The sequence below is a fragment of the Scyliorhinus torazame genome, chromosome 4, assembly GCF_047496885.1.
Source record: "Scyliorhinus torazame isolate Kashiwa2021f chromosome 4, sScyTor2.1, whole genome shotgun sequence".
In the NCBI taxonomy this organism is placed as follows: Eukaryota; Metazoa; Chordata; class Chondrichthyes; order Carcharhiniformes; family Scyliorhinidae; genus Scyliorhinus; species Scyliorhinus torazame.
Window position 1 is genome coordinate 198,090,606 of NC_092710.1, and position 21,759 is coordinate 198,112,364.

At 38.6% G+C, this 21,759-nt stretch overlaps 2 protein-coding genes across 10 annotated transcripts in view; one reads left to right on the forward strand and one right to left on the reverse strand.

The window, feature by feature from the left end:
- The window catches only part of supt3h (SPT3 homolog, SAGA and STAGA complex component), a 622,281-nt gene that overhangs the window by 597,751 nt on the left and 2,771 nt on the right, over positions 1–21,759 (reverse strand). For 3 of the 6 annotated variants that reach the window (XM_072499078.1, XM_072499076.1, XM_072499080.1), the window contains one exon: positions 7,513–7,616. In XM_072499078.1, the coding sequence (XP_072355179.1) occupies positions 7,513–7,616 (104 nt within the window). Of the gene's footprint in view, positions 1–7,512; positions 7,617–13,357; positions 13,442–21,759 lie in introns of those variants that run through there. The other 3 variants (XM_072499079.1, XM_072499077.1, XM_072499082.1) reach the window with 2 other exon arrangements.
- The window catches only part of LOC140410681 (runt-related transcription factor 2-like), a 257,444-nt gene that overhangs the window by 57,126 nt on the left and 178,559 nt on the right, over positions 1–21,759 (forward strand). For 3 of the 4 annotated variants that reach the window (XM_072499069.1, XM_072499071.1, XM_072499072.1), the window contains exon 1: positions 21,159–21,236. The exons of the other annotated variant lie outside the window; for it this stretch is intronic. In XM_072499069.1, coding sequence (XP_072355170.1) covers positions 21,203–21,236 — 34 coding nt within the window. In that variant the 5' untranslated portion in view covers positions 21,159–21,202. Of the gene's footprint in view, positions 1–21,158; positions 21,237–21,759 lie in introns of those variants that run through there. 4 annotated transcript variants of the gene reach the window in all.

The following is a 21,759-nucleotide window of genomic DNA, read 5'->3' on the forward strand; positions in this document are numbered from 1 at the left end:
CTAGGTATTAAGTAGAAAACGAGCGGGACTGAGGGTGGATCCATCGGAACACCTCTCACAGCCGCTTGACATTATTAAATGGTTTCCAGAGAAATAAGAATGGAATCAGAAGATGAGTAGTGCCATTGTGGAGGAGTCAACTGGGTCAAGCCACTGTTTGATTAGCAGGTTTTGTAAATTATAACAAGAAGTCTAAATACAAACAAACCAGAAATGCAGTACAACAATAAGACTTAACAGGAAACTCTCAGAAGGCAGCTTAATAGTAACTTTTAAATCAACAACTCATCTCTAAAACAAGTAATATTTTCACATTGAACTGATTGCATGATGTGACTATTATGAAACTATCATTGGTCACCGGGTATTTCAGATTGCTGATCTGTTTATTGTTCATTTTGGACCAAATGTTTAGTTATATTGGCAACATAGAAAACAGTAATAAGAACATAAGAACTAGCAACAGGAGTAGGCCATCTGGCTCCTCGAGCCTGCTCCGCCATTCAATGAGATCATGGCTGATCTTTGTGGACTCAGCTCCACTCTCCGGCCCGTACACCATATCCCCGAATCCCTTTATTCTTCAGAAAGGTATCTATCTTTTTCTTAAAAGCGTTTAAAGAAGGAGCCTCAACTGCTTCACTGGGCAAAGAATTCCAGAGATTCACAACCCTTTGGGTGAAGAAGTTCCTCCTAAACTCGGTCCTAAATCTACTTCCCCTTATTTTGAGGCTATGCCCCCTAGTTCTGCTTTCCCCGACCAGTGGAAACAACCTGCCCGCAGCTATCCTATCTATTCCCTTCAGAATTTTATATGTCTCAATAAGATCCCCCTGCATCCTTCTAAACTCCAATGAGTACAGTTCCAGTCTACTCAACCTCTCATCATAATCTAATCCCCTCAACTCTGGGATCAACCTAGTGAATCTCCTCTGCACTCCCTCCAGTGCCAATATGTCCTTTCTCAGGTAAGGAGACCAAAACTGATCACAATACTCCAGATGTGGCCTCACCAACACCTTATACAATTGCAGCATTACCTCCCTAGTCTTGAACTCCATCCCTCTAGCAATGAAAGACAAAACTCGATTAGCCTTCTTAATCACCTGTTGCACCTGCACACCAACTTTTTGCGACTCGTGCACCAGCACACCCAGGTCCCTCTGCACAGCAGCATGTTTTAACATCTTACCGTTTAAATAATAATCCATTCTGCTGTTATTCCTCCCAAAATGGATAGCCTCACACTTGGCAACATTGAATTCCATCTGCCAGACCCTAGCCCATTCACCTAACCTATCCAAATCCTTCTGCAGACTTCCAGTATCCTCTGCACTTTTTGCTTTACCATTCATCTTAGTGTCGTCTACAAACTTTGACACATTGCACTTGGTCCCCAACTCCAAATCATCTATGTAAATTGTGAACAATTGCAGGCCCAACACCGATCCTTGAGGGACCCCAGTTACAGGTTGCCAACCAGAGAAACACCCATTTATCCCCACTCTCTGCTTTCTGTTAGTTAACCAATCCTCTACCCATGCTCCCACTTTACCCTCAATGCCATGCATCTTTAGTTTATGCAGCAACCTTTTGTGTGGCACCTTGTCAAAAGCTTTCTGGAAATCCAGATATACCACATCCATTGGCTCCCCGTTATCTACTGCACTGGTAACGTCCTCAGAAAATACTACCAAATTAGTCAGACACGACCTACCCTTTGTGAACCCATGCTGCGTCTGCCCAGTGGGACAGTTTCCCTCCAGGTGCCCCGCTATTTCCTCCTTAATGATAGATTCCAGCATTTTCCCTACAACCGAAGTTAAGCTTACCGGCCTATAATTACCCGCTTTCTGCCGACCTCCTTTTTTAAACAGTGGTGTCACGTTTGCTACTTTCCAATCCTCTGGGACCACCCCAGAGTCTAGTGAATTTTGATAAATTATCACTAGTGCGTTTACAATTTCCCTAGCCATCTCTTTTAACACTCTGGGATGCATCCCATCAGGGCCAGGAGACTTGTCTACCTTTAGTCCCATTAGCTTGCCCAATACTGCCTCCTTAGTGATTACAATCATCTCAAGGTCCTCACCTATCATATCTTTATTTCCATCAGTCACTGGCATGTTATTTGTGTCTTCCACTGTGAAGACTGACCCAAGAAAATCTGTTCAGCTTCTCAGCCATTTCCCCGTCTCCTATTATTAAATCTCCCTTCTCATCTTCCAAAGGACCAATATTTACCTTAGCCACTCTTTTTTGTCTGATACATTTGTAGAAGCTTTTACTATCTGCTTTTATGTTCTGAGCCAGTTTACTTTCATAGTCTACCTTACTCTTCTTTATGGCTTTTTTAGTAGCTTTCTGTTGTCCCCTAAAGACTTCCCAGTCCTCTAGTCTCCCACTAATTTTTGCCACTTTGTATGTTTTTTCCTTCAATTTGATACTCTCCCTCACCTCCTTAGATATCCACGGTCGATTTTTCCCCTTTCTACCGTCTCTCTTTTTTGTCGGTATGAACCTTTTCTGAACACTGTGAAAGATCGCTCCGAAGGTTCTCCACTGTTCCTCAACTGCTTCACCAAGAAGTCTTTGCTCCCAGTCTACCTTAGCTAGTTCTTCTCTCATCCCATTGTAATCACCTTTGTTTAAGCACAAAACACTAGTGTTTGATTTTACCTTGTCATCCTCCAACCGTATTTTAAATTCCACCATATTGTGGTCGCTCCTTCCAAGAGGATCCCGAACTATGAGATCATTAATCAATCCTGCCTCATTACACAGGACCAGATCTAGGACCGCTTGTTCCCTTGTAGGTTCCATTACATACTGTTCCAGGAAATTATCCCGGACACATTCTATAAACTCCTCCTCAAGGCTGCCTTTACCAACCTGGTTAAACCAATCGACATGTAGATTAAAATCCCCCATGATAACCGCTGTACCATTTCTACATGCATCCGTTATTTCTTTGTTTATTGCCTGCCCTACCATCCTGTTACTATTTGGTGGCCTATAGACTACTCCTATCAGTGATCTTTTCGCCTTACTATTCCTGATTTCCACCCAAATTGATTCAACCTTGTCCTCCATAGCACCAATATCATCCCTTACTATTGCCCAGATGCCATCCTTAAACAACAAAGCTACACCACCGCCCTTACCGTCCATTCTATCCTTTCGTATAGTTTGATACCCTTGGATATTTAATTCCCATCTTTTAACCATGTTTCAGTAATGGCCACTAAATCATAGTCATTCACGATGATTTGCGCCATCAACTCATTCACCTTATTCCGTATACTACGAGCATTCAGGTAAAGTACATTTATGCTGTTTTTTATGTCTTTGTTATGAATCCTAACACCTTGATCAGTAACTTTTCGCAAATTATTTTTCCTCTTACCCTTTCTCCTAATTTTCCTTGTCTTTGAACCCATATCTCTACATAATAACCTGTCAGGTAACCTGCTGCCTTGCTCTCCATTAACCATTATACTGTCCATAGCTTTACCCTTCCCTTCCCCCCAACTTGCTAGTTTAAAGTCCTTGTGACCAACCTATTTATCCTATTCGCTAGAACACTGGTCCCAGAATGGTTCAGGTGAAGACCGTCCCAACGGTACAGGTCCCTCCTGTCCCAGTACTGATGCCAATGCCCCATGAAATGGAATCCCTCTTTCCCGCACCACTCCTTCAGCCACGTGTTAACTTCCCTAATTTTCTCAACCCTATGCCAATTGGCACGTGGCTCGGGTAGTAATCCAGAGATTTTAGGCCTGGAGGACCTGTTCTTTAATTTAGTCCCTAGTGTTTGATAATCCCCAAACAGGTCCTCTTTCCTAGTCTTACCTATGTTGTTAGTCCCAACGTGGACCACAACAACTGGATCCTCCCCCTCCCTCTCCAAAATCCTTTCAAGCCGATCAGAGATGTCCCTCACCCTGGCACCGGGCAGGCAACATACCATGCGGGACTCACGATCTGGCTTACAAAGGATGCCATCAATCCCCCAAATTATAGAATCCCCTACAACTACCACTTGTCTTTTTGCTCCCCCCTCTTGAATGGCTTCCTGTACCATGGTGCAGTGGTCAGTCAACGCATCCTCCCTACAGCCCTCTTCCTCATCCACACAGGGAGCAAGTACCTCATACCTGTTGGACAAGGTCAAGGGCTGAGGCTCCTCAACTCCTAAACTCAGGATCCCCCTACCTGCCTCCCTTGCAGTCACACCACTCTGTCCCTGACCACTGACTGAATTAACAGTAGTTATTCTACCGGGGATGACTGCCTCCTGAAACAAAGCGTCCAGGTAATTCTCCCCCTCCCTGATGTGCCGCAGTGTGTGCAGTTTGGTCTCCAGCTCATCAATTCTGAGCCGAAGTTCCTCGAGCAGCCAACACTTGCTGCAGATGTGGTCACTGACGGTCTCAATGGGATCCACCAGTTCCATCATCATACAGCAACAGCACATCACCTCTCCAGCCATATTCAACTAGTTAATTAATTTAATTTAAATAATTTGTAAAAAAAATAATTTATAGAACCTCAAGGATAAACCCGAACACCAACAAAAACACAGCCCTCTCTCGCCACTCACCCGAACTCAGTCACTCACTAAACTCAGATTCACTCTGTTCCAATGATTCCTTTACAATGAGAATCAATTATTTTCAGAGGAAATTTTCTATGCCTTAGATTTCTCCCCCATAGCACATATTTATTGTAGGTGTACATTTATGAAACATAGACAAACTAGAATTCATTTTGGACATATCAAAATATCCACATATATTTCAGTACAAACTGAAAATCGCAGAAAACTACCTACTTCAATATGTATTCTGAATTTCAAAAAGGAAAATATGGGTTTCGCCAAAGAGAAAACATTAGAGACAACCCTCCTATCACCACGTCTGCAAACTATTATCATAGTTTAATAATTTTGTTGTTTATACTTCTAAAAGAGGGATTCAATTTACAGTCATGGGCCACCTGAGGTTCCCTAGCCTTGGTAATCCGGTCATCAACGTTCAAGGAATTCACTGATATTGGCACTTGCGTTTTTTATTCACTGGTTTGCCTGCATGATGTCTGAAACATGAGGGTTCTGAAAAAGTTGTTCTTAACCACTGTTGCCTCACTAATGGATAAAGTCTAAAACAAGACACCAAGATCAATTAATATCAGCAAATAAGATATATGAAAATTAACAGCATCATAATCTGCTTGCGTGATTCAATTGGACAAAATCCAAGTGACCAAAAAACAGTGAACTTGGACACCACTGTTCTAAAGCCATTTAGAAAAAATAAAAGTTTATATTCAAATTTAAGTAAACAGGCCAGTTTGGCATTCTCCACTAACTCTGAAGCAAATCTTGTTCAGAGATCTGATGACCTTTTGCAAGAATTTCAGGTCCAGCTTGTGCAGAAGAGCTGCAACTGGTTGCAGCGCTCTTTATGAGTATTTATAGTGTAGAGCAGCAGTGATGTCATCAAGCTATCCATGTAGCCAATCACATTAAAGAATTTTAACAGACATCCAAGCAAGAAACATAAAAGCATTAACTAAAATTAGTTGCAAAATATGTTTTACTTCAGGTTAAAGGTTGGGATATATACATGTAGTGAAGGTAAAAGTCAAAATATTCTTTGAAAAAAGTTCTTAAAAATGAAAATTTAGTTGAACAAAATTTACTAATTAACTGCTCTCTGCGATTATACCATTACCTTTTCGAGATCAGTTTGGTTGTTCATCAAATATTATTAATTACATTGTTACAACCAGTTATATTTTCATTATCAAGCATTAAGCTACCAAACCTAAAGAAAACTCTCAAAAAATGCTACTGCCATAGACTTTTAGTAATTTTTAAAATACAGGTTGTGTGGTCAATTAAATGCAGAGCTGTTGCTCCAAGCAACTGTTATCTGAGGAAGCCATAAATTTGATGCAATATAGGAAGGTTTTAGTATACAGGACAACATTTTGCCAAACAATATTTTTTTTCTTCAAACTTACTACAGTTAAGATTTTCACCCCATTATAAACACTCTTGTTCCATTTAAACTTCCCGTGAGCCCTTTTCTTTCCTGTCATGCATGTGCACAAGTGATCTCAATTAAAGACCTCCATGAAGGCAGAAGAAATAAGACATTGTAACCAAATAGAACAGGAAATAATTATTTCTGTAAATGCACTGACAAACCTGTCAGCCCAAATACAGTATTGAACTGCCAAAATCTACTTTGATCTCATATTTTGAGAGATTTTGGTGGTTTATGTTTCTTTGCTCGTTTCAAATCTCTTTTCGTGTGCAGTAAAATATCGCCTCCTTATCAACATCAGATGTGCATTCATTGGCACCCATCTGTGCCAGTTCCAGCTTCCAGTGTTGGTTACCTTGGCGCGTCAAAATGAAGGCACCATTTCTTTTGTGCCGATGATCATAAAACAAAACCAGAATCACAGGAACACTTTAATTGCATCCCCATGGAGTCCCTAAAAAGTCCAACTTGGATTGCAAAAATTGCAAACTGAAATGTCAGTGATTCACTGAGGCAAATTGCAACTTTTTTGCTAACATTGTTAAACCTCTCACATCCAGACGTGTAAATCTGTAACAATAGGATGTCAAAGAAAAAATGCTAATATCCAGACTGATTAAATATTGTGACAATCAATGGAGACTTTGGGCAGCAAGAACCATAGTCTAAAAGATAGTTCCAGCCAGCACTCAACAATGGAAATGGAAACAGCGGGAAAGAATGAAATCATATCATACCATCACTATTGTCAGCCTATTATGGAGGTTGTTTTTAATTCATTCCCTTTTTTAAACTGTCAAAGATCAATGTAAAATTTATTGTATCGTGCAGGGAGAGAAAGTGCATTATTTTTGCTTTCCAAAAAAGAAAAAACAATCCCTATTTGCACAAATAAATGCAAAGTTCCTTTAGGACATTTTTGCCCATTAAACATCTAACGCGTTCATAGAATTGAGGTATGAACTTTATTATTCAAATGACCCATTTTGTTTCTGTATTTCATCCCTGCCTTCAGATGGAAATGACCCCCACCAGTATTATTCCTTCATTAACAATTCTAGAAGCCTACATAAGAGGATACTTACATAATCCAGTCAGCCAATGCGCTTCCCAATTTAACAAAAGTATATAAAACGGAGTTGATGATGATGAATTAATCACATTTAAATTAATATAACTCTAGGGATCTAAAGAGCTCATTATAATACATCAAAATTCTCTCTACACAGCAATAAAAATTGCATTGTCTTACACTGATTAGAAGAACAAAATGCAAATTTTAGCCATAAATATTCATTTCAGATATGGTCAAATAATATGTATCTTCAGGTACATATGGCCAAATGCTTTTTGTATCTTCGTGACAAATTCCTTTGTCTAATTTAATTGTTTTTACTTGCTCATAATGATTCACAATCTGATCAAAATAATAAGTAAATTGAATGGTTTGTTTACATACATCATGGTCTGAAGTTCCATAACAAAGCTGGTCGATTTTGCAGATCCCCTCCCGCTTGATGTGCTTCCTGCGCCTGACATGGGACTGGCTGCATTACTGCTCATCTAAAAGAAACAAATAAGGACTCATTAACATTAAGAGAATTTTGTTAGAATTCAGGTTTTGGAAATACATGAGCAATCATTAAAGCAAACAACAAACTGATCTGGAACCTGACATTAAAATAATATTAAATATTTCAAAATGTTTTTATACATAGTTTCAAAAATTATCAGGAAATTTCCTTCCGACTCACTGCACCAGGGCTGAGCTCTTAATTCAGCTTCATGATCAATTTTGTACAAGAGACTCGGCAAAAGCAACAGATGCAAACATGCAAGTTAAGCTATTTTTTCCGAAAAATATGCATGTTCTTCTTTGATGCCTTGTCCAGGTGAAATTACATACTTCAAAATATTTCGAAACAGCTTATCAATTTAATCAATCTTATTTAACAACCTAGTGCAACTTGGTGATGGACCACAGGATGCAGAAGTCCAGGCATCCTAGAAAGAAAATACCAAACTTCCAAGCAGAAAGAGAAGGTTTTAGTCAAATGTTGACACAATTTCAGTTAAACCTATTAGCTCCCATTAATTCTGATTTAATTTTTTGCCCTTTGAAATATTATTATAACTTTTTACGGAATTCCTATCTATAGCCAGTTCTAATGATTTGTAGAAATCTTTAACACATTACAAATATTTCACAATCAATTATTTCAAGCACTGGATCCACTGAAGTGATTCACATTTCTTACGCAAAACTGAAAAGGTTAAAGAAGGATAATAACCGCAAAAATTTCCAATTTATAGAAACAGAAAATACCAATCTGCGATAAAATGCTCCATCAAAATAATTGCTTGTGTGACAAGAACATGAACTGCCAATGGAAACACTGGAGTAATGGCGGTAGTGATCAGAAACCATTGTCCATCAAGTTTTAAACAAAAGAAATATATGTATTTCACACATCTCATCAGCACAGATTTTAGTTATACAGATTTTCAAAACTTATTTTCCTTCACATTTGCTTTTTATTTTCTCTCCCGCTTTGTAGCAATTTAGTGTAGCAAATATATTTAGCCTGTCTCCAGAAGGCCTGCTTCAGCAAAATAGGATGGGTCCAACTGATGCAATTTTTAAAAAGTTATTGCACATGATCGTGAATGGTAACACTTAAAGAGGAGCTTAGATTGAGATCAAGGTCAGGCCATCTTGAGTATAATGCTTACTACCTCAACAAAAGACCACTCCCTCCAAAGGGTTCCTGATTTGAGGATAATCTCGAAGGTGCACTGTTTAGTTCAGTTCACCATTCCCACTATCATGAGAATCAGAACTCTTCATTTATCTTCCAGTTTAATGTTGCACTTTAACAGTGCTATGAATAGAAAACAATTTTTCAGATAAACAACTGAGTGTATTCATTTATAAATGACAGAAAACAGTTCCTAACAGAACATAGGATAAATAAATAGGATAACTGCATTGTGCCACTTTGTCACTCCTTAAATTGAAAAAAAAATGACTTTATGGTTTTAAAATCTAACATATGTACATGTACAAAAGAGTTACTTGTCTCTCAACATGAAAGCAAATCAGACTTTTAGAAACTATAAAAGTCTGCCTATAATCAGTATGGAATGCCGCAGTGACAAACACATTTTAGACCCATTAGCAAAACAGCATAAGAATTTCAAACCATCAAAGATTCACTGGCAAATCTTCATAAGATTCCTTTATTTATTCCAGCAATTGGAAAAATAGTCTAGAAATGTGTCTCCAAGTACACAGACAGCTTCTTTACCATTAAATCCCGCATCTGTTGTTTATTTGTTGAATTCTGGAAAGCTCTCAACCAAACATTTTCAATGCAAAATTAAGGCATGCAAATGGAAAACACTTTTGCATTGCACTTTTGTCATTGTGTAGATCGGCAGAAAATTCCTCATCAAACTTTCACCTTTATCTTAAATCAGAAATTTATTGAAGAAACAAGATCTAATTTGTCAATCTATACAAATGCATTAACTCCTAAAGAGTAGCAACATTTATTGCCCTAATCCTACCTTATGTATTTTGCAGATTACAACAGAAAACTGTTTCTCATAACACCACAATTTTTCCCAAACAATACTGCCGTTTCTTTCTAAACACATGCTTCAATAAAACACTTTTTAAAATGGAAGAATGTTTTCACAGCCATAGTACAATTCAGACAGCATAATTTATGTATATCTCAACAGATGCTTGCTTGTTAACATGATGCAACTGTTGCCCAAAAGGGAATCTACATTTGACATTATTCCTCTCCATCTAGTTTGAGATACTGTTCTGAGTCTGATCTTACTTTGGAACAGAATCATCAGAGACCTTTCAAGATTTATCTAAGACACAAAGCAGAAGGAGAAGACAGGTTTATAATTTTCATGCTACCCTTCAGATTTATTTGGATTCATTTTTCTTTACCCGAATAAACATCTTCTTCAAGAAAGCAAAGTTGGAACGGCGTCATTGTTGTGGTTTAAAAATTGGGTGAGCCAGACCTTTCTCACCTAATTCCCTACCTTCAGCATCATCCAACTCAACTAAAGATACAGACTGGCAGCACTGAGATTTATGGTCCTCTTATTAGGAGTCTTTGATAAGAAAATAAGTGCAGTTCCATAAGGCCTTTTTAATTTGCACAGCCTTTTCTGGGGATATTTGTGAGATAGAAGTTCCAACTAGGAACCCCAGATGAGGCCTCAATTTTGCAGTGGTGAGGAGAACCAGAGAGGTGGGGAGGAGGCAGGGGAATGAGAGCCGGAAGGAAGGCACGGGATACAATAACGAACAAGGCATCTCCAGGAGCAGGGAACGAGGGGAATAAAGACGAAAGACGGGAGGAACGGCAGAAGCGGAGGTGAGCGTGAGACGGCAGCGAGATCCGTCCGGGAGAAGCAAGCGACAACACCAACACCAAACCCATTTGAGTATTGCCCACTGTAATTGTTTCTCCGGCACCCAAATGTATACTTACCTCCCCAGTCTCCACCCCACCCCATCCCTCCCCCCACCAACAGTCGCCCACTTGTGTGTTGTAAATAATTTTGCCAGGTGTAGAGTTGCTGCTATTGAGCTGGTGCACAATACCCTACCAGTTATTCTATTTTATTTTTTATTGTATTTTTAAAAAAATTATTTACCATTTTATTTTCTTTGTATGTTTGGGTGTGCCCTTCTCTTCTATATATATATATATATATATATATATGTCTCTTATCCTGTGTACATAACGGTAAATAAAGTTTGTTCAAAAACCCAATAAAAAACATTTTTTTTTAAATCAATTTTGCAGTGGTACTGATGGTGGAATTGTCACATTTACAGACATATTCCACTGAAACTGACAGCAACTTTAGGATCTACAAATATACAGAAGAGTGCTGAAATTCATAAGTTGCTGTCAGTGGCCCGACACTCTTCCAAAGTTACCCCCCCCCCCACACACAAGTTCAATCCTGAAGTAATGAACTTCCAGTTTTTGTGGAATGGGCAGCACGGTGGCACAGTGGTTAGCACTATGGCTTCACAATGCCAGGATCGATTCCCGGCTTGGGTCACTGTGCGGAGTCTGCACATTCTCCCCGTGTCTGTGGGTTTCCTCCGGGTGCTCCGGTTTCCTCCCACAAGTCCCAAAAGACGTGCTATTAGGTAATTTGGGCATTCTGAATTCTCCCTCTGTGTACCCAAACAGGTGACAAAATGTGGCAACTAGGGGCTTTTCACAGTAACTTCATTGCAGTGTTAATGTAAGCCTACTTGTGACAATAAAGATTATGTCAAATCATTTCATGAGAAAATACGACCAGTTTTTAATTTTGTTTAAAGTTTGCTTATATTGCTTTTTCTAAATTCTATCAAAATCCAATTATAATATGTATTGCACTATCTGAATTGAAGGAGAAAGTGCTGATAAAATCCTAATTTTTGGTTGGTTATCCTGCTTCCTGACATCTCTATTGTTACACGTCTGAAGATCCTCTTAACTTGGTTCCATATCTAAACTCCTGTTGGGAAAGGGGAAATCTATCTACAGAGGTCACTAGATCTTTGTGGGCAGTTTTCTTTGAGGTCAGCAGTGAGCACCGTTGCTTCACCACTAACCACAAATCTTGCCAATAAAATACCACAGCACAGAATTAGGCCATTAGGTCCAACAGGCCTATGCCAGTGTATATGCTCCATACCTTATTTCAGTTCACCTTATTTTCTCATTCCTTTCTCACTTATGTACTTATCTAGCTACCTCTTAAATCCATCTATGCTAAAAGCCTCAATCATGCCATAGAACGGCAAGTTTCACATTCTTAGCACTCTGAGTAAAGAGGTTTCTCCTGAATTTCAGACAGGCTTTATTTGTGACTATTTTATATTTAAGGCCTCTAATTTTGGCTTGTTCAAAGCAGTAGCTCTATTTAAATATTACAGCAAGAGTTAGATTCTTGTGAAAAAGGGTTATTATGCAGAATTGCAGGATCGAAACCCCAATAATAACAATATATTGAGTGTTATGCAGCAAGAAAGTATTATCAGTAGTCTTGGCCCAACTACTTCAGCCAATTTTTCTCCATTTAAAAGTTGCATATAGTTTCTTTGACTGATGCAGGTGCATCTTCTGGCTTCGGCAAATACTATTTGAGGCTCTTAATGAATTACTTCCTCATCTCAATATTGGTAATTAGATAATTGACTTCTTTACACATCAAAGTCTTGCTTTGTGAAACTGCCTGATTTCCTCTCTTCCGGACATTAAAATATAACCTAAAAGATGAAACACATTAGAAAACGTACTTTAAGCAATAGACTGAACATGAAATTGAAATCACACTGTAATCTTTAGACATATGGTAATGTATCAGTTGCTCTGAAGTGAAAGGCAGCTGTTTGCCATACCAAGTAAAATGAATTCAGATGTATAAAGTCTGTGAAGACCATTTTAACAAGTAACTCTGCACTACAACAAACTATATCAACAATACCAGTCAAATCGCAGTTCTAAAGCTCATTAGTAAAATAAAATTAATCATTCCTCAGAAGTTGTCTCCTTCTCTATAAATGTGAAGTTTTCCAACTGACATTGCTTGAAAATATGTAACCCTTTGTGAACTTATGATATTTTTGCCAGTCATCAGAATAGAATCCAAGATTGCCAGACTACACCAAGAGACATGTACAGTCTACAAACCATACAGCACCTGAAATTAAGTACTGTAATTTATTAACAATCTTTGTATGCTTTCACCAGTATTTCATCTTCGGGTGAAGGGATGGGGGAGGTTTTGGAAAATGTCCCATCTAAACCACAAGTTATTCAGTTCTCAAATGGTTTATTTCCAAAACTTTGCATTTCCAAAGTCTAAAAGACAGCTCCCCACTGACCCAGCTAGTCTGTCTGGCAGTTAGCTGACCCACACAGACCACAAAATACGAATTTGTGTCCAGTTAATCAATCTCATCGGAGACTCTAGACACGTCTGCACAGCTAAGGTCAGAGACATTAGATACAACCATGTTGTATGTTAAAGCTACGAGCAACCTCTCTGTCCACTATTTAGATAATCAACAAATCCCACAACTTCCATTGCTAGTATTAAAGACTTTTCCAAAATGCATTATAAATGAAATGCCATGGCAATGTGAGGATACAAATTCCACCCATCAGTCCACAGATGCCCCATCTCGGCTTCATGACCAGGGGTAAGAGTTAATTAAAAGCTGCCTTGACCACAAAGAGAAATAAAATGGAGAAAAAAATTACCAAAGACTGTCTTGGATCTCTTTGATGTTGCCCAAGCAGTAGTTCTTGCAACTCTCAAACAGATCAGATCTGTGCCTAGTAAAACTGCAAGAGGAAGAAAATAATAATAATCTTTATTGTCACAAGTAGGCTTACATTAACACTGCAATGAAGTTACTGTGAAAAGCCCCTAGTCGCCACATTCCGGCACCTGTTCGGGTACACGGAGGGAGAATTCAGAACGTCCAAATTACCTAACAGCACGTCCTCCACAATCGTCCTCAACACCGGCGCCCCGCAAGGCTGCGTACTTAGGCCCCTACTCTACTCCCTGTACACACACGGCTGCGTGGCAAAACTTGGTTCCAACTCCAACCACAAGTTTGCTGACGATACGACCATAGTGGGCCGGATCTCGAATAACGATGAGTCCGAATACAGGAGGGAGATAGAGAACCTAGTGGAGTGGTGTAGCGACAACAATCTCTCCCTCAATGCCAGCAAACCTAAGGAGATGGTAATTGACTTCAGGAAGTACTGTACACACCCCTGTCAGCATCAACGGGGCAGAGGTGGAGATGGTTAGCAGTTTCAAATTCCTAGGGGTGCACATCTCCAAAAATCTGTCCTGGTCCACCCACGTCGACGCTACCACCAAGAAAGCACAACAGCACCTATACTTCCTCAGGAAACTAAGGAAATTCGGCATGTCCACATTGACTCTTACCAACCTTTACAGATGCACCATAGAAAGCATCCTATCAGGCTGCATCACAGCCTGGTATGGCAACGGCTCGGCCCAGGACCGCAAGAAGCTTCAGAGAGTCGTGAACACCGCCCAGTCCATCACACAAACCTGCCTCCCATCCATTGACTCCATCTACACCTCCTGCTGCCTGGGGAAAGCAGGCAGTATAATCAAAGATCCCTCCCACCCAGCTTACTCACTCTTCCAACTTCTTCCATCGGGCAGGAGATACAGAAGTCTGAGAACACGCACGAACAGACTCAAAAACAGCTTCTTCCCCACTGTCACCAGACTCCTAAATGACCCTCTTATGGACTGACTTCATTAACACTACACCCTGTATGCTTCATCTGATGCCAGTGCTTATGTAGTTACATTGCATACCTTGTGTTGCCCTATTATGTATTTTCTTTTATTCCCTTTTCTTCTCATGATGATCTTAATGATACATAGTGATCTGTTGAGCTGCTCGCAGAAAAATACTTTTCACTGTACCTCAGTACACGTGACAATAAACAAATCCAATCCAATCCAATCCAAACCGGAGCACCCGGAGGAAACCCACGCAGACACGGGGAGAACGTGCAGACTCCGCACAGACAATGACCCAAGTCGGGAATCGAACTTGAGACCCTAGCGCTGTGAAGCAACAGTGCTACCCACTGTGCTACTGTGTCGCCCATTGGAAAATAAAAACAAAACAATGTGCTACAGTTATTAAGTTAAATTACAATAAGTTTGCAGTTATGCAGTAGGTAATTGACAATCTCGACCTGCAGCCCTATCAATCTGCCAAACCTCTATTACAACTATTTTATTCATAATACTACTTACATTTGCAAGAAATCATAGAAAGACTGTACATATTTATGTTAGTACCAAATAGTGTTTCTCATTAATGTAGTGGAGCTTGAAAAGTTGGTTGCTGAGGCAGCACCTCCCAAACTCACAACTATCTAGAAAGGCAAGAGCAGCAGATGTCTGGAAACACCACCACCCTGAAGTTCCCCTCCTAGTCACTCACCATCCTGACTTGGTAAATGTATCACCATTCCTTCGCTGTCACTAGATCAAAAACCTGGAACTCCCTCCCTAACAGCACAGTGAGTGCACCTCAGGGACTACAGCAGTTCAAGAAGGCAGCTCACCACCACCTTCTCATGGGCAACTAGGGATGGGCAATAAATGCTGGTCTAGCCAGTGACGCCCACATCCTGGAAATGAATAAATAAAATAAAAATATATTGTCTCCTCAAAATATGCTGTCTCCTCAAAATCTGCAAGCCATACAGATCCACATGCATAATGCTGCTAATAAAAAGATATTACTGGCTTTGCTTAACCACAAATAAATAAATACTATAGGGAAGAAGGATGGAGAAGCCTCTTCAAAATTGTTAGAAGATGAATATTAAAACTTCTGACCATCACTGAAAAATATCAATTAATTATAATGCTTACCAAGATTTCAAATGCTTCTTAATACTGCCTTTCAATTTAGACATTAAACAAAGGCTAACAGTTAATGGAAACATGTAAAGCAATTCCTGCATTAGAGGTTCCTACTTTAAGTACATAGCATGTAGTCCTGTGACAAATCAAAGTTTTAAGATCAGAAAACTCGCAAACTTTTTCTCACGTGTTGCTCCCTTACCCATTCTAAGACTTTGATTTTAAAAATATATTGTTTAACAGCACACAGCATTCAATTTTTTAAAATAAAAGTGCGCCAAATTGAATTAGTTTACATCTCCAAATATTTAAGGATAAGAAATTATTTTTGCCTATTAACAAATTCATAGTCCAACGATGCTGCATGACAATGTGGAATCACAATGATTTCAAAAATGTAGTGACAAAAGAAAAATATCAAAGGAGTAAACAAAACTGATACGAAAGTAACTCAGATATTGAAAAAAAACCTGAAAACAATTCTAAACTTTCCCTTCTTGTAAAAACCTTTAAAAATTCTTCAAACTCTTACAATGTTTAATGCATGGCAGAAAAGGAATACAAACTACAGAAGTGGTATACAAATATGAACCTTGACATATTTCACAATCTATCCATTACATGTATTTAAATTAAAATCCATTACCAACGGACTAACAAAACGTTCACGACAAATGCTGTAAGTGGACATGTCTAACCTTTGGCATCCTTATTTAAACACAAACATTCTGAATATATGATTTCATCTTTATGGTCTGTTTTATCGAGTGGGTGGTCAGGAAAAGTACATTGAACCCACTCAGTGAAATAACATTGTAACATTTGAGTAGCTCACCACAGTTTACAAAGAAAAACAAAGTGTTTGGCTGACTCAAAAGCATTGCAGCTGAAAAGCTGCTCCGTCAATCAATACTACTGGATGAAATTTGAATTGTAGAGGATGTTACTGTCTGCTCCCGCACAACTGGAAGCAACTTTCCCATTAATGTTGGAAGAATTACAGGATAGCCCAGGCTGCAGGTGCATGCCACTTGCTTTCTCATGCAGTTCTCGAGCTCACACATCATCATTTATAAATCTCCTCCCACATTTTGCTATTAACTTTTAACAAAAGGTGCTCTCAGGGTTTTAAACACATGAATTTTGTTTCTGCAATATAAACCTAGCAAACAAAATATTTACTTCTACTAAAGCATTGGAAGTAGATTTTAAATATTTAGCTGTTTTCTGAATAAGTCAAAAATCATTTTAAATATGGTTATATCCTTGTCCAAAAGCCATTACAAGATTTGCAAAACATGACATCATAAAATAAAAACTGCATTCCTAACCCGAGTAACTAGACACAAGTCTTTCCCCCTAATCTGCCCTAATTTCACCTTGCAATTATGAAAAACATTTTCCAAAAGTACATTTTTTTTACTTCGTAGAGCAGAATCATCGAATGCACACAGTGCAGAAGGAGGTCATTCGGCCCATTTAGTCTGCATAAGCCATTGAAGGAGCACCCTTCCTAGGACCACTCCTCCTGCCCTATCCCCATAACCCCACCTAACGTGCACATCTTTGGACTGTGGGGGGAAACCGGAACACCAAGAGGAAACCCACACAGACACGGAGAGAACGTGAAAACTTCATGCAGACATTTGCCCAAGGTCGGAATTGAACCCAGGTCTTTAGTGCTCTGAGGTAGCGGTGCTCACATTAAGGTGTGGTTATTTTAAAACATTGGACTGAAATCCCTCGATATACCATTCACTGGAATTCATTCCAATCTTTTATCAGCAATTTTTCAGGGACATTCAAAACTTAAAAACCTGGCTTGAAACAAGGGGAAATCTACACAAACAACCTGGAACCAGGCAAGCACCAAACATACACCATTTAACTTCCGTAGGTCTATCTGTACTGTGCAGTATTGATATCAAGATGTGATATTATAAAAATTAAAAGTTTGAAGCCATCATTTGTACATATTAAGTTCAGCACACTTGCAAAAATCAAATAATCAAGTTTTTTTCTCTTTTTACTGCAAGATACTTTAAAAAGCATTTAAAGACATAGAAAACAGCGCCTGTGAAAAATTAAATGCTATAACACATCACAAATAGTGTCAGAGCTTCATTATCCAGCTAAGTGAGCTAACATAACTCACATAACTGACGACATTTCAGCAGACCTAACTTGGGGACGAAGAAATTATGCACAGCAATATTTCTGCATAAAGCCAGCATAAATCTGTTATGCGTGAGATTCTTTAGAGAAAAAACATCAGCACAATCCCACTCGTGCTACAATTATACTGAAACTCAAGGTCAATATTATTTTATGGTAAAAAGTGTCAAAATATACATTTGAATGTGCTGTTGCATTTTACTCCCATTATAGAATGACAATCAAACTCACTGGTGAAATCCACCACGACATTCAGACTTTTAAAAAATGTACTACTTAATTTAGAATAGGTGGCCTGACAGCATAGACATAGTTTATGGGGCTGAGGAAAGAGATAGTCCTGGAACTCATCAGCAGAGAATAATCAGAATATAATATGGAGGGCAATAGAGGAGTTTAGCAAGCCAATAAATAATCTATCTAGCTAATCTCAGCTGGAAAGGTAATTGATAACAATGATCAAATTTATTCTTTCACGAAAAGCAAAGAAAAATAATCCAATAATTATTGTAAGTTTATGTGGTGTGGAAGCCAAGTTAATTGTAGCTGGGAGTTTCAGGAAGGAGGAGAAAGAGAATAAAGTTTCAGAGAATGGTAACTTTGAGAGCAAACTACACTTTCCTGAAAACAAAGTTCCACTCTTATTGAAATTCACAATTCTTAATATTACTTTTCAAAATAATTTCTGAAGGAGTATCTTTTTCATGTAATTAATCCCAGTCGATATCAAACACCAATCACTGATGACTCTCTTTCAACCCACACCCTAACTCGCAGTGACATGTGTGATGAATTCCTCATTCCCAACTTTCGTAAACACGTTGAATCTATGCAAAGAAAATGTTTTCTGTGAACAGCAAACTTTCCTTGAAAAGAAAATAATGTATGTCTGTACTCGTGAGTTGAATAAACAATCAAATAAAGTCACAATAAAAGCCATGTTTATTTTGCTGTTAATTAAATTATAACACAAAAAATGTATTTTCCCTTTTGATTTCTTAGGCAGTAGTCATAAGAATCACCAAATTAAATCAGTGCAGGGTACGCAAGAAATTCAATTTCAGCTATTGCTTTCAGAGGTTTGACAACATCTAACGTTTGTGTAAATAACTTTTACTTACATTTCTGAAGCTAAAGTCAAAAATTAGGGAATGTCTCCTGTTACGGTTAATAGTTTATTTACAACAGATTGTTGTTGAGAAAATGTTTCATTTTCCAGCATTTTGCTTAGGCCAAGAACAGCAAATCCTTAACTAACCTCCTTAGTGTTCTCAACGAATTCCTCAACTGATGTCTGCTTCTTCTTTCAGCTTCACCTATTTTCTTGGAATTTCCAGAATATTGGTTTGATCGTCCTTTGCCTTCTCATCCTGTCAATCACCATTCTTCCTTCAATCTTTCACCACCACAATCTTCCATCTTAAGCCCTCCTATTCTCCTTCTTCCTGATAGTCCCATCTCCTTAACTCACCTCACCATATGTCCTCTCACCGCAACAAGATAACCATACCATTTTGATCTCTTCTCAGTTACTTTTTTGCTCTTCATTGACCCGTTGATGTATTGGTTCTGATATTTTCCTTTATCCTCACTCCACACATCCATCTCAGCATCTGCATCTCATTTGTATCCAACTGCTGTTTCTCTCTTCTTGATGTTGCCCAGGTTTCTGTGTTATAGAACAAGGCTGATCTCAGAACTGTCTTACAGCCATTTCCTTTCAGTTTCAGCAGCACTTATCTAACACACCACACTCCACTGCACTACTTCCAATTACTCTAACCAAAGCTAATCCCTTACTTAATTCACACTTGTCATACTTTCATTTTCTGCCATCACTGACCTCAGGTTCAATAAAAAGGCAGGACAGGATACATAGCGATGATAATATATTTGTCATTTGAAAGCTTTAATCCATTTCAGACTACCAACGAAAAAAAAGTTGAATTAGACTCAAACTATCATTTTCTCGGATAAACTTTTTTAAAAATCTAACTGGTGTACTTTAGGAAGGAGATCAGCAGATAATAAGAAAACAGGTTTAAACGGTTAAAAAATACAGAATACAGGGTGGCATGTGGCGCAGGGGTTAACACTAGGACTGCGGCGCTGAGGACCCGGGTTCGAATCCGGGTCCTGGGTCACTGTCCGTTTGGAATTTGTACATTCCCCCCATGTCACCCCCACAACCCAAATATGTGCAGGTTAGGTGGATTTGCCACGCTAAATTGCCTCTTAATTGGAGAAAAAATAATTGGGTACTCTAAACTTATTTTAAAAAAATACAAGATACAGCAGTATATACTCATGTATTTTTTTTTCAAATTTCAAGCTAAAGACGAGTTTCTGAAAAAACGCAGTTCAAAACATAGAATAGAATCGTAGAATTTTACAGCACAGGTCATTCAGCCTATCATGGCTCCACCAGCTCACGAGAAAGCTACCTAGCTAGTCCCATTCCCCAGCCCTATCTCCATAGTCCTCTAAATTCATCATTCTCAAATGTATATCCAGCTCTCTTTTGAAACCTCCTATGGAAACCGCCTTCACCACTCACCCAGGCATCGCATTCCAAATTCCAATAAGTCTCGCAATAAAGAATTTTCTCCTCATCTCACTCATCGCTCTCTTGCTGACCATCTTGAAATTGCAAACCCCCCTACCCCCAACTACTGGAAACAGAATAGCCTTCTTTACCCTGTCAAAATTGTTCATAATTTTGAACACCTCTTAATCATCTCTGGTCTAAGGAGAACAAGCCCAATTTCTCTAATCTTTCTTTGTATCTCAAATTCCTCATTCCTGGTATAATTCTAGTAAATCTCCTCCACACACTCTCTAGGGCTTTAACATCCTTCTTTAAATAAGATGCTGGAACTGAACAATGTGGTCTGACCAATGATTTGCAGAGGTGCATCACTTCCTTGCTTTTATACTCTATGCCTCTATTTACAAACCCAAGGATCCCAACAACTGTTTCAACTTGCCTGGTCACATGTTAATTAAAAAGATGAAACCTTTATCTGTATTCTTCTTTAGAATATTTATTATGATTGTATCTAATACCTCAGGAATTTAAGTGATGAGAAACAAGTTCATATACTTTGAAGTAACAGAGAATTTAATTGCTCTAGAACTGTTGGCCAGGGCTGGATATTAATGCTGCAGGACAGTTAAGACAACAGGATCATAGAAATAAAAATCACCAGTATGCTAACTGAAGTTTGGAGACTGATAGTGCAGCAATGGGAAGAACTGGTTACTCTCGAATTGTTTGCAACTTAAAACAATTTTAAACCTACAAAACAAAGAACTTGACTTGGGAATCAAATGGAGGGTGTGTCAAACTGCTGCACTGCACAGAAATGTAACTGCTGTTTACTTTCAAAACAGTAAAGACGACATTCAGAATCACTTTTTAATTTTCACCCCTTTCAGACACAAACGTCCAGAGTCTCTTCTCAAAAAAGCCGACACAAAAAGCTTCCTGCATGTTTAACTGGAAGGTGCTCACTGATCCATCAGGTCAGTTATACTCCTGACAATAGTCCACTGCAAAATGTACTTTTCTCCTAAATATTATTAATTTTAGCCATTAACTCAGGTACAATATTTATCTGCTATTTTGAACATTTTTAATCAAAGTAGTTATGAAATAAAAGCAATGAACAATTTTTAAACCTGCACTTTAAATTAGCCTGCAACACCGTAAAATTATTTCTGTACAATTCTGATCAATATTGATAATGGCCTGAAGATGACAAGTACCGTGAATAGTTTCTAGCTGGTCAACATGCAACTACCAGATGCTCTTACAATGGGAAGTATAAAAAACTACAATTAAAACAAAAATGAACAGCAGTTTCTATTGAACCGCAGTTTCTATTGAAATTAACAAAACAAGCAAGCAACAGGGAAAAATATTTGAGGGAGGTATTGCGAGTGGAAAAAGCACATGAACTACAGTTCATTCTGCCTGCTTACATTTTAAATAGGGGTCAAAGCACAGCTCAAGGTAAACTCTTGAGGGAAAATAAAAACAATCTTT